Raw genomic sequence first — 12,982 nt, forward strand, 5'->3', positions numbered from 1 at the left:
CCCCCTCCGCCCGCCCGCCCTCCCCCCCCCACGATGGTTTCCTCCCCACCTCGGGGGGGGACCCTAAAACTGCGCGGGCGCCAGGGGCATGTTGGTTTTGAAGCCCGGCTGCCCGTTGGCCACGTCGGTCGCGGCCTCGCAGCCGCCGTTGCTGGCGCCGCCGTCGTCCCCGGGGCTCTGGGGCTCCGCCAGGAGCTTGAAGGTGAAGAGCGGGCCCGAGTCGTGGCGGCCGCGACGGCCGGGGGGCTCGGAGGCGGGCAGGCTCAGGAGCGCGCCGGGCGCCTTCCACTCGGGGAAGGCGCACAGCTCGACGGACGGCGCCGCGCCGCGGCCCAGGTAGCCCGGGCTCGGCGAGGCCGAGGGCAGGGTCCGCTGGCTGCCGCTCAGGCAGCTGCCGCTGTCGTCCAGCGAGTCCTTGCGCGACTGCGAGCGCTCCAGCGAGCCGCCGCGCGTCCACGGCCGGTAGGTGTAGGCGCAGCCGCCCAGGCGACGGCGACGGCGACGGCGGCGGCGGCGGCGGCCGCGGCACTGGCACCCGAGGATGCGCACGAAGGCGCGCTTGAACTCCTTGCTGGAGCACGGGTAGATGATGGGGTTGAGGCAGCTGTTGAAGTAGCCCAGCCAGAACACCACCTTGAACACGGCGTCGGGGGGCTTCAGGGTGGAGAACAGGGAGCCTGCAGCGGGTAGGGGTGGGGTGGGCACAGGGGCAGAAAGACAGACAGCAGTTCGTGAGTAGTCGGGCCCTCTCCTCCGCGTGCTCCGCCTAAACGCCGCGAACGCGCGGCACCCCCGCCGCCACGGCTCTGCCCAGGCCACCTTCTCTGCCCGGAGTGCTCGCCTTTCCATCTCACGGTGAGCGAATCCGACATTCCTTTTTAGGGCCAACCTCGATGACTTCCGCTTCACCCCTAAAACCTTTCCTGGTCTAGCTAACCAGCACCTAAGCTCCCATTTCTCTCGATTTCCTGGGGCAGCGCTTACCACTTTCTACCCCAGCGATAATCAGCATCACCTGCATTCGCACAGCTCTTGGGTCGGAAGCATTGTGCTAGGCGCTTAGCTATATTATTTTGTCCTACAGAAAGGCCTTGAAGCAGACGCCGATTTATTTCCATAGTGAATATGAGAGGTATTAAAGACCTAAATGTGAAAGGTAAAACTTTAAAGGTAAAAGAAGACAACGTAAAGGACGATCTTTTTGATCTAGGGGGTGAAAGAAAGACGACTTAACACTTCAAAAAGATAAAACTATGAGGCAAGGATGCTAGAAGATATTTCCAATGTTTAAGACAGTCAAAGGCATCGATGTTTAGAATATATAAGGAACTCCTGCAAATCAACAAGAAAAAGAGCATTCCCAGTAGAAATGTGGGCAAAGAAAATGAACGGGCAATTTACAAAACAGGAAACCTCAGGGCTAATGAACATAGACCAAGATGCTCAAAATATTAGGGAGTCAAATAAATTACAATGAAAACCACAAAGAGATACAACGTATCTGTTAGGCTGGCAAAAATCAGAAAGCTGGAGAGTGCTAGATGTAGGTAGGGTTGTGGGGACAGGGGGGAGCCTTCTGCATGGCTGGTGGGGGCACAGGCTGTGAAGCGGTACTGGAGACTCTGGCCCCATTGGTCTCATTAATTATATATACAGACTTCTTGACCCCGCAGTTCTGCTCCAGGGCATAGATCTCAAAGAACTTTCGCACAGGTCCATAAGGGGACATGCATGAGTATATTCAGAGCCGTGCTCCTTATGGTGACAGAGAGTTGGCGAGAACCTAGGTGTCCCTCACTGGGAATTATAGAAAAGTAGAGTGGGGTAGATGCCTAGCACAGCCATTGTGTTGCACTTAGAGCCCTGGATGGCATGTGCATATAGCTCTATGGAAAGATCTTAAAAACATCATTCTTTATGAACAAATAGGAAACAGAATGGAGATTTACAACATAATACTATTTAAGTAACACACCAAAAACCACACACATTTTGCAAAAAAACTTCAAATAATGTCAAACACAAAATAGTTGCCTAAGGGTGTAGGCAGAGGGAAATGGAAATAAAAGGAAATAAATCAATAAAATACAATGAAGTGCTATGATGGAGAAACATGATTAACTCACCCCTCAATTTCAGAGCTAAAAATATTTTATGGCAATATTAAATTAAAAACAATTTCCATTTTAAATGCAAGGCAACTAAGACTTGGAGAGAGTAAATGACTTGCCCCAGGTTGCACAGCATGTTGGTAGTATAGCTGGGATTTAAACTAAATTCTGTTTGAATACAAAATATGTTTTTATTTTTTTATTTTTATTTATTTATTTATTTTCTTTTAAAAGATTTTATTTATTTATTTGACAGAGAGAGACACAGTGAGAGAGAGAGAGAGCACAAGCAGGGGGAGAGGGAGAGGGAGAAGCAGGCTTCCCGCTGAGCAGGGAGCCCGATGTGGGGCTCGCTCGATCCTAGGACCCTGGGATCACGACCTGAGCCGAAGGCAGATGCTTAACAACTGAGCCACCCAGGCGCCCACAAAATATATTTTTAAAATGCTATTTATAATACCCTTTGTGGAAAAATGAGAAAATACAAAAAAGCAAAAAGAAAAAAAAATATTTTGAAAGCACACACAACCCTGCAATGCAGAGAGATCACATTTGGTGCATATACCTTCAGATTTTTTTTCCTGTTGTATATATATCTTTAAATGTTTTGATAAATGCAATTATACTTTATAGGACCTTCCTTCCTTCCTCTCTTCCTCTCTTCCTCCCTCCTTTCCCTCCCTTCCTTCTTTCCTTCCTTCCTTCCTTCCTTTTTTGTTACTTCAAACCATGTCCCTGGGCTCCTGGTGCAGGGTTAAGCCAGGCAAGGGTTTAAACTTAGAAAGAGGATTATCCAGGGATGCCTGGGTGACTCAGTTGATTAAGTGTCCGACTCTTGATTTCGGCTCAGGTCATGATCTCAGGATCTTGAGATCAAGCCCCACGCTGGGCTCCATGCTCAGCGTGGAGTCTGCTTGAGAGTCTCTCTCTCTCCTTCTCCCTCTACTCCTGCCTCCTCTAAATAAACTCTTAAAAAAAAAAAAAAGGAAAGAGGGCTACCCATACATGAATGTAAGTGCTAATTATACAGGTACTGATTCTTTTCTTTTTAAGTTTCTTTAAGTAATCTCTACACCCAACGTGGAGCTCAAACTCACAACCCTGAGATCAAGAAGTGCATGCTGTACCGACTGAGCCAGCCAAGCAACCTGAATCAGTTGGGGAAATGTGGGAGTGGGCTAGATTCTTGGTTTGCTTTGGGGGGCTGGATCTTTGCCTTTATTTTCTTACAAAGTATTCTTCAAGGACTATGGCTCTGAGAAGTATTCAGCCAAAAGTAAGGGGATGATGCTGACTTTTTTCATAGCATTTATTTATAGCCATATTGTGAGTTTGGGCTCCCTGAGCTACTAGTTCTTCTGAGACGGACATTCTCTGCGTTCCATTCTTTGCCTACCTGTGTCACCCTTCTGCTGACTTAGGCAATGTGATCCCGTGGCTTGAATACAGGGTGTGGGATCACTCAGACCTAGTTTTGAGTCCCCTTTTTTGGTGTACTGGCTGTTGACTTTAGAAAAGTTAATTGGCCGGGGCGCCTGGGTGGCTCAGTTGGTTGGGCGACTGCCTTCGGCTCGGGTCATGATCCCGGGGTCCTGGGATCGAGTCCCGCATCGGGCTCCCTGCTCTGCGGGGAGCCTGCTTCTCCCTCTCCCACTCCCCCTGCTTGTGTTCCCTCTCTCGCTGTGTCTCTCTCTATCAAATAAATAAATAAAATCTTAAAAAATTAAAAAGTTAATTGGCCTCCATTTTCTCATCCACAAATTGGAGATAGTATCTGTTCCATAGGGTTATTTTGGACACAAGAAAATATCCATGTAAAATACTTGACACGGGGATAATAAATAATAAATAGTGGCCATTTTCTAAAAATACTTTATATCCTGGCCCAGTCAGGAGTCTTCTCCAGGAACTCTGCTCTGATTAGCCCCTCCCAACTCACACTGACGTCTTCGTTCTGTATTCCACAGAAGGTACACAATCACATCTTATTCTGTTATTTTACTGTTTGCCTGTTAAAGTTGTAAAGCCATCCCAGGGCTGGCTGAGTCCTCGCTCACCACTCAGACTTTAAATTCCTTCTGGGCAAGGACTACCTCTTCATTTCTTTTCTTTCCCTCTCCAGATTTGTATATTTTTATTACAAAAATAACAGATGGAAAGGTGAATAGAGGGAGCACAGGATTTTTAGAGCAGGGAAACTACTCTATATGATGTTATAATGGCAGATACATGTCATTCTACATTTGTCCAAACCCATAGCATGTGTAACACCAAGAGTGAGCTCTAACGTAAACTATGGACTTTGGGTGACAATGATGTGTCGTGAGGTTCATCCATTGTAGCAAATGAACTACTCTGGTAGGGGCTGGTGTCAATGACAGAGGCTGTGCATGTGTGGGGGCAGTGGGTGTGAGGGAAATCTCAGTACCTTCCTGTCAATTTGGGTGTGAATATAAAACTGCTCTAAAAAATAGTCTATTAAAGAACCTCACTTGGGGCGCCTTGCTAGCTCAGTCAGTAGAGCATGCGATTCTTGATCTTAGAGTTGTAAGTTTGAGCCCCACACTGGGTGTAGAGATTACTTAAAAATGAAATCTTAAAAAAAATATATAGCAACCACCTCATTTACTTAAAATAAAGAGTGATACATACTGATTTTTAAAAAAATTACATTACAAAAAAAAACTCTATATAATATAAATTAAAAATTCTTCTCCATTCAGATAGAGGACCAGAGTTCACAGTTTTATTTTTATCCTTTTAGATTTTTTTTTTAATGGGGTCATACACGTTCCTTTCCCCAAATTTCTTTCTTCACTTAGAATATGTATAAGACAGGGGTGTCTGGGTGGCCTAGTCGGTTAAGTGTCTGACTCTTGGTTTCAGCTCAGGTGGTGATCTCAGGGTTGTGAGATCCAGACCCACGTCAGGCTCTGAGTTCAGCGCAGAGTCGGCTTGGGATTTTCTCTCTCTCTCCCTCTGCCCCTCCCTCCCATGCACTCACATACTCTCTCTCTCTAAAGTGAATAAATAAATCTGAAAAAAAATTTATTTATATTTAATTTAAATATATATATTATTTATATTTAATTTATGCACATGTATATGTCTATAAAACATTTCCCCACATCAGAACATTACATCCTATGGTCTGGATATATACTAGTTTAACGTTCTCCAACCTTAATTCTTTTCTAATGATAGTCAAGTAGTGATTTCCAATTTTGGCTGTTACAAACTGTAGTAATGAAAAACCTTATGCGTTTTGCTTTTTGCGTGTTTGAGTGTTTCTGTAGGATCTACTCCTCCATGAGGAACCACTGAGTCAGTGGCGCATTTCAGTGCTGACAGCTAGCCAAATCGCCTTCTGAGCTAGTTATACCAATTCACCTTCCCATTGGCTGTGTATGATTGTGATATTTTCTCTCCACATCTGCAACTCTGGCTTTGGTCAGTCTTTAATCCTCACTTGTCTGAAAGCTGAATAATGACTTTGCCCTCTTGTTCCCTTTGCATTCTGTTTTATTTTGTCCTCCTGCAGACCCCAGTATTACATGCCCACCCTGAGCAAACCCTCAGTGACCTCTGATAGGGAGTCTCTTTCCTTATTAGAATTGGACTCCTTAGGATAGAATCCAGGCTGTCTCACCAGCAGCCAAGTGACCTTGGGGAGGTTTTTACAGTGTCCCTAAGTCTCAGTTTTCTCATCAGTAAAATGGGGCTAATAATGGTACAATGCCTCTGGGTTATTTTGAGAATTAAGAAGATAAAACATGTAAAGTCCTTATTAGCACCCAGGGTACCAGGAGCCTGCCACCCAATCAACTTTGCATTAACGCTAATTAACCAAATAATTCTTTTTTTTTTTAGATTTATTTATATATTTTTGTGAGGGAGAGAAAGAGAGAGCACGAGTGGGAGGGGCAGAGGGAGAGGGAGAGAGAATCTGACAGAGTCTCCGCACTTAGAGCAGAGCTGGACTTGGGGCTCCATCTCATGAGCCTGAGATCACGACCTGAGCCAAAACCAAGAGTCAAATGCTTAACTGACTGCTCCACCCAGGCACCCCAACCAAATCATTCTTATTCTTGTCAATCACCAATTGGGCTGGAAATCTAATTACAGGAAGTCTATAGGTGGGACCTATGTTTGGTAACTCGATGTATCATTCTGAATGAGTTGCTTTCCCTTTCTGGGCCTCGCTTTCCCTCCTTTAGTTGACTGGTTTGATCTGGGTTCTCTCCATGAAGCCAGAGATGGAAGCCCTGCCCATCCTTGCTGGGACGTGCCCTCTTCTCTAGACCCACCACAGGGGGGCAGTATGTGTCAAGGGCTAGACGAGCAGCCTCTCGGATTCCAAGCATATTTCTGCCCCTTCTCTCCGCCCCTCCCCCCAGCTGCACAGAAGCTACTGGGCTGAGGGGTCTTGTTTGCTACACCGGGTGGTCCGGATGCAGCCAAGAAGCCGTAGCTAATTAGGAAGGTGCTGAGCCTCTTTGGCGTGAAAGAGGATCAGTGACAGGGATCTTTTCTCCTGGGCACCCAAACAGACCTTTGGGGACCCAAAAAGCCGTGAAGAGAGGGAAGCAAGGAAATGCGGTTCCAGGAAGCCTGCTCTCTCTGCTTTAGGTCAGGGCTGTGTCAGCCTTTCTGACAAGGCCACCAGCTCGTAGTGCATGTCCTTGAGCCTAGCTCCACTTCTCTTGCTCATGAAATGCTGTGATGTTCCTTGCCCTGCATCTTAGAATCCTGGCTTGACAGGGCCAGGAAAACTTCCTTAACAGAAGCTCAGTGAGGGTGAGCGTCTTGCTCAAGGTCACTCAGCTGGTGACTAGCAGAGCGACTGCCAGAACATGTTCAAGCATCATTCATTTGATTCAACAAACGCTGATTCAACAAATGTGCAGGTCAGTGGTTAGGGACCTGTTCAGACGTCTTAAGGTGGTAGATCTGGGTTCAAGTGCTGACTCTGGAGAAGCTACTTGAGCTCAGTGAGGCTCAGATTCCTGGAAAACGGGGACAGTGATAGTTCTTTTCTGTGTGGAGGAGATGCACTTGGGCTTGGTAAGTGCCAGGCATGTCAAAAGCACCCAATAGGGGCGCCTGGGTGGCTCAGTTGGTTAAGCGACTGCCTTCGGCTCAGGTCATGATCCTGGAGTCCCTGGATCGAGTCCCGCATCGGGCTCCCTGCTCGGCAGGGTGTCTGCTTCTTCCTCTGACCCTCTTCCCTCTTGTGCTGTCTCTCATTCTCTCTCTCTCAAATAAATAAATAAAATCTTTAAAAAAAAAAAAAAGCACCCAATAAGTACAACTATTCCGACGGCTTCAAACACAGCCACCACTATTACTGCAACACTGTTGCTAATGAAGTATTACTGCTGCAAAGATGAGGAATGTGGCAAAGAGCACAGGATCTCCTGTGCTGACGGGGTGTGGGGACTCCCACCCTATGCTCTGTCCAACACAGACCCGAGGATGGGCACCCTATGGTTCTCAAACGTGCTGAAATTGCATGCAGTGTTCACTCGTTTTTCTGGGAAAGAAACTCTCTCAAGTCTGGAGCTCCCTCAGCACCAGTTACTCAATGCTTTTCTTTAGATCAACTAATTTTTGGTGTCTAAACTAAACATTTTTTAGGAAGCTTTCTGTCACTATTTTTTAATTGGCACCACTTGTTATAAATAGAATGTCATAGTAGAGAAAAATAAGATGAAAAAAATGATATTAGTATCTCTGGATTGCTCCAGACAGTGGTGGGCCTGAGGCCTGCTCTCTTTTTCAAAAAGGGAGATTAGCTGGGGTTGCGGGGTATTAACTACTTGCTAAACTAAGAGGAATTCCACTTTGAGGAACTCAAGGGATTGAGGGAAAAGTGAACAGGGAAAAATTTTCTCACGGGAGAACCCAGCCTGGAGCACGTGGTAGCTGCTGAATAAATATTTGCTCAATGACCGACTGATCTACTGAGTATGTGATTCAGTTTCTTGTGCCATCTCTAGCTGTCATTTCTTTCTTTCTTTCTTTTTTTTTTTTTTTAAAGATTTTATTTATTTATTTGACAGAGAGACACAGTGAGAGAGGGAACACAAGCAGGGGGGAGTGGGAGACGGAGAAGCAGGCTCCTGGCCGAGCAGGGAGCCCGATGCGGGGCTCGATCCCAGGACCCTGGGATCATGACCCGAGCCAAAGGCAGACGCTTAACGACTGAGCCACCCAGGTGCCCCTCTAGCTGTCATTTCAAGCTATCCTGCACACTAGCTCAAATCCCTAGTGAATTTGAGCAGACGTCTAGGAGCAGCCCGGGAAACACTGTGGCTCCTACTGAGGCCTTTTAAGCAGATCCAGTGGGACAACATGTCATTGGAACACTTCTACCTGGGTGGGGAGTGTAGGAGGTGGAGCTGGGGGGGGGTACCTCTGAGAGTTTAGCAGATGGTGCAGTGAACCCACCCATGCCACTTGGGCTTTGCCTGCCTGAGGGCAAGGGCGATTTAGAGGGATTGGAAGTGTAAGGCTCAAAAGCCAAGGCTGAGCGGGATCTACTTGGAGAGAAGTATTTCTTGGCTGGATGTGATCCCAGTGGGTCACCCTTAAAATGCCATTCAACAAATCAGAGCAGTGAACACAAGGTCTCAACCCTCTGTGAGCCTCCAGTCTTCAAAACCACAGGGTGCGTTTGTGGAGTAGTGGCTACCATTTGACAAGCTCTTACTCTGTGCCAGTCACTGAGGAAATGCTTAATCTCTGGTGCTTTCCGCCTATGTTCCCAAGCAGCCCAGCATGGCTGTGCCCGGCGTAGCGCTAGGGGGCGCCATTCCACACGGTCGTCTACAGCACTTCTAGGTGACTGTGGCCAACCTGCATGCGCCCCCTGGAGGCCATGACCATTACACTCTGGGGAATGGAAGGTAAGTCGCTGGATGTCACAGAGCCAGTGGGTGATAGAGTTAGAATTTGAATGCAGGCTGCCTTTGACAGAAGCTATCAATCACCACCAAGATAGTACATGGGGAGACAAAATATGCATGTGGATATGGATAAAGGACTGAAGGATACACATGGAAGGAGACGTCTACAGTGTTTATGCTTGGGTGGTAGAATCATGGGTGAATTTCCCCTCTGTGTGCTTTTCGGTGTTTTCCAAAATTTTCTCCATAAACTTGAATTATTTTGTAATTGGGAAAAATCCAAAGAATATTATTTAAAAAATAAGAAGTAAACCAAAAGATATGGTGCTTATTGGGTCCTTGTGATGTGTCAGCCAACTTCCCTAGACTCTATTTCATTTAATTCCTACAACAGCCTGTGAGTAAAGTGGGATTATCCCTACTTTCCAGATGAAGAACTGGAGATACCGGTGGAGGTGGCACTTGTCCAAGGCCTTCATTAAACATTGGTTGGAGGAATGACCAACAGGTGGCCTTGGAGATGCCCCAGGACATGGGGACCTAAAGCATCCAGCAGGGGCTGGGTGGTTTGTAACATGCCCCCGGGCACTGACATTCTGAGACTCTAGGATTATAGATTTGATTTGACCTATTTCACAGAATCAGACAAGCTGATGACCTCAGGGGAGCCAGTGGGTGGTAAAACCATTTTGATCAACTTGTAAATTGAGTGGAACTCCTTTTCTTTCTTTTTTTTTTTTTTTAAAAGATTTTATTTATTTATTTGAGAGAGAGAATGAAAGAAAGAGAGCACAAGAGGGGGGAGGGTCAGAGGGAGAAGCAGACTCCCCACCGAGCAGGGAGCCTGATGCGGGACTCAATCCCGGGACTCCAGGATCATGACCTGAGCCGAAGCAGTCGCTTAACCAACTGAGCCACCCAGGCGCCCGAGTGGAACTCCCTTTCAACATGGCTCTTATGAGGAGCACTTAGCTACACCTACAGCCAAGCCAAGTCTCCCCAGCTGAAACAGTTTGGTGCAATAAAAACTCAAAAAATTTGAAATAGCTGCTAATCTTTCAGCACTAGTTTTATAAAGGAGGTTTCCTTGGATTTGGAAATTCCCTTTGAGGTTTTCCATTTTTAGTTGCCACCTAACCCTGGAATGAGATCATAAAGTTGTCCAACAAATACAATAGCTTTGGGGCCAACAGACCCATGCTAAGTTTTAAAGCAAACGAGACAATAATAGTCAGCAGAGCCACCATTTACAATGACCTAGGAACCGGTTATTAGGTACTATGTTTTACACACATTTGCTCATGCAATCCTTCCAGGAGCATTGCTATTACTGTATCTCATTTTACAGATGAAGCAACTGAGGTTTAAGAGATTAACAAAGTCACATGTCTAGTAAGGATTAAAATCCAACTTTGAAGTCTGGGTTCTTACTCACTGTTTAATAATAAGAAAAAGAAGCTTCTATTCATATCCTTAAGCACCAGGCAATTTCTCCCTCAACTGGGAACAATCTTTCTCTTTGCTGAATTGTCAAAGCACTTTATCTGAACCCCCAAATATGGCATTTATCACTTTCTACCTTGAATTACAGTTGCTGAGGGCTATGCCTCATCTCTTCTGATTAGACTGTGAGCTTCTAGAAAAGAGAGTTCATGTCTGATTTTTCTCTTTCCCTAGGGCCTAGCACAGTGCCTGACACATGACAGGCACTCAGCCAACATGTGTTACAGGAATGATAATAGTAATACAAATAATAAAACTGAAATATGTTAGCCCCTAGCTACTCAAAGTGAGGTTCATGGATAAACAGCCTCCATATCACCTGGGTGCATGTTAGAAATGCAGAACCTCAGTGATCCAATGAATCAGGATCTGCTTTTTTAACCAGGTCCCGAGGTGAAAAGCATTGCTTTAGCTCATGTTACAATTTTCCTTTTAAAATTGTTTTCCTGGGTATCTTGGGATTCATGGATGAGCAGCGGCTGGGCTGAAAGCCACCTCACCATGAGGTTGACACTCTTGGCCCAAACCCTCTAGCGGCTCCTATAGTTTATAGGATAAAGTTCAAACTGCTGAGCCTGGAATTTAAGGCCTTCTCAACTTGGCTGCAATGGACCGAATCTTCACAACGTGAGTTGACTTTTCTGGCTCCTTTCCCTTTATTCACACTGTCCACTGGTCTGAGATGCCTTCCGCTCTCCCCTCCTCCTCTCCATCCTTTCCAGGCCTGGCTCAGATTCCTCCTACACACAACCACAGCCCACCCTACGTGGCTTCCTCGGAAGTGTAAAAGCATGAGGAGGGAATGAACAGTCCATGAAGACCTGCTAAGATCCAGGTGACCTGCACACCTTACCTAATTTCACCCTCCCAACAGGCAGGAGGAGAGAATTCTCATTTCTCAATGACAGATGTGGAAATCAAGTCTCCAAGGGAATGGAATTCACCCAAGGTCACACAGCCATAAATGGCAGAGCTGGGATTCAGACCCAAATCTGCCTGGTCCAAGTCTGGGCATTGCCTCTGAACTCTTAGAACACCTCTGGGGTGGGGGAAGTCTAGAATTGTTTACTTGTTATTTGTCATGGTGTCTTACATATATTTTATCTGGCCATTAAGATGCCAGGGTCTAGAAACCAAGAGTTTTATGTCACTCTACTCCAGTGGTTCTTAACCTGCCAATGCTGGTTATGCAGATAACTTAGCACCATCTAATTTGAGGGGCTCACAGACCCACTGAATCCCATCCATGGGTACCCAGGAGGTGCACCATCACCAGATTAAGAGTCTTTGCTATTTGCTGCACAGATTCCTATCATAACAATTGTTGGACTTAGCTGAGAGTCCATCTCCCTTATTTACAAGATCCTCAAGGCCAGGGTCTATCTTACTCATCTTGGTTTCTCTAGCACCTAACACTGAGCTTGCCTTATAGTGAATGTGTAAAAACATTTGTTGAGCATATAACATCTTCTTCACGTGCCTACGCCAGTTTCAGATTCATAGGAGGTGCTGAATAAATGGTTGTGGAGTGATTCCCTTGCTTATACCTTGCTTTCTTCCTTTTCTTTCTTTCTTTAAGTGGTAACCACGTGCCAACACCCAGTTCAGTTCCCATCTCCTTCCTGGAACCTTTCCCGACTGCTCTAGGCCTCTTCTTTATTTCTCATCAGAACAGAGTCTGCAGCACATAGATTAATATGGGATGCCATTCTTAAGGGATGTGCCCCTTGTCTGCTCAGGCAGTGTCAAAGCTCCTTGAAGAGGGGGTCTGTGCCCTATACTGGGCATGCAATCAGTGCCATCAATTACCCACTGATTAACTGATTGGCACATTTCATCCTCCAGGAGGGAAGCTACCTCCTGGTGTAGGCCCAGAGTTAAGAGGAGATGGGATGGAGTGGTTTCCACAGCACTTAAGGGCCCATCTTTGATACCGAACTGAGTGTGTTCCATGCTTTGACCTCACTGGAAATAGCAATTTCCCTGAAGATCGCTTTTAGAAACTGAGTATTAGTGGGACCTATGTGAAGGAAGCTACAAAACTTTATAAAGGGGCATAAAAAGGAGACATGTATAAATGGAGAGACATAGCTTGCTTTAGTACAGGAAGTCTCTATTCAGGAGAACTTCAGTTCTCCCCAAGTTAACCAGTAAATTCGAGACAACCTGATTAAAATGCCAACAGGATGGTTTGTTTTTTTGGGGGGGGGCACTAAATGATCCAAATATATAGAAGAATATGGAATATGGAAGAATAACCATGAAAAAAATAGAAGAATATATATATTGAATATATATAGAATGAATAAATATATATAGAATGAATAAATATATATAGAGTGAATATATATAGAAGAATATGGAAGATGGAAGAATAACTATAAAAAAATAGAAGAATATATATATATTGAATATATATAGAATGAATGAATATATATAGAATGAATGAATATATATAGA

The 12,982-nt window shown here is 45.6% G+C and overlaps 1 protein-coding gene across 1 annotated transcript in view; it reads right to left on the minus strand.

Annotated features, from left to right (window-relative positions):
• Window positions 1-63: 63 nt before the first annotated feature.
• The window catches only part of ADRA1B (adrenoceptor alpha 1B), a 48,023-nt gene continuing 35,104 nt past the window's right edge, over window positions 64-12,982 (minus strand). Inside the window, exon 2 of the mRNA XM_021697879.1 lies at window positions 64-677. Within this exon, the coding sequence (XP_021553554.1) occupies window positions 64-677 (614 nt within the window). The remainder of the gene's footprint in view (window positions 678-12,982) is intronic.

The sequence above is a fragment of the Neomonachus schauinslandi genome, chromosome 7 (assembly GCF_002201575.2).
Source record: "Neomonachus schauinslandi chromosome 7, ASM220157v2, whole genome shotgun sequence".
In the NCBI taxonomy this organism is placed as follows: domain Eukaryota; kingdom Metazoa; phylum Chordata; class Mammalia; order Carnivora; family Phocidae; genus Neomonachus; species Neomonachus schauinslandi.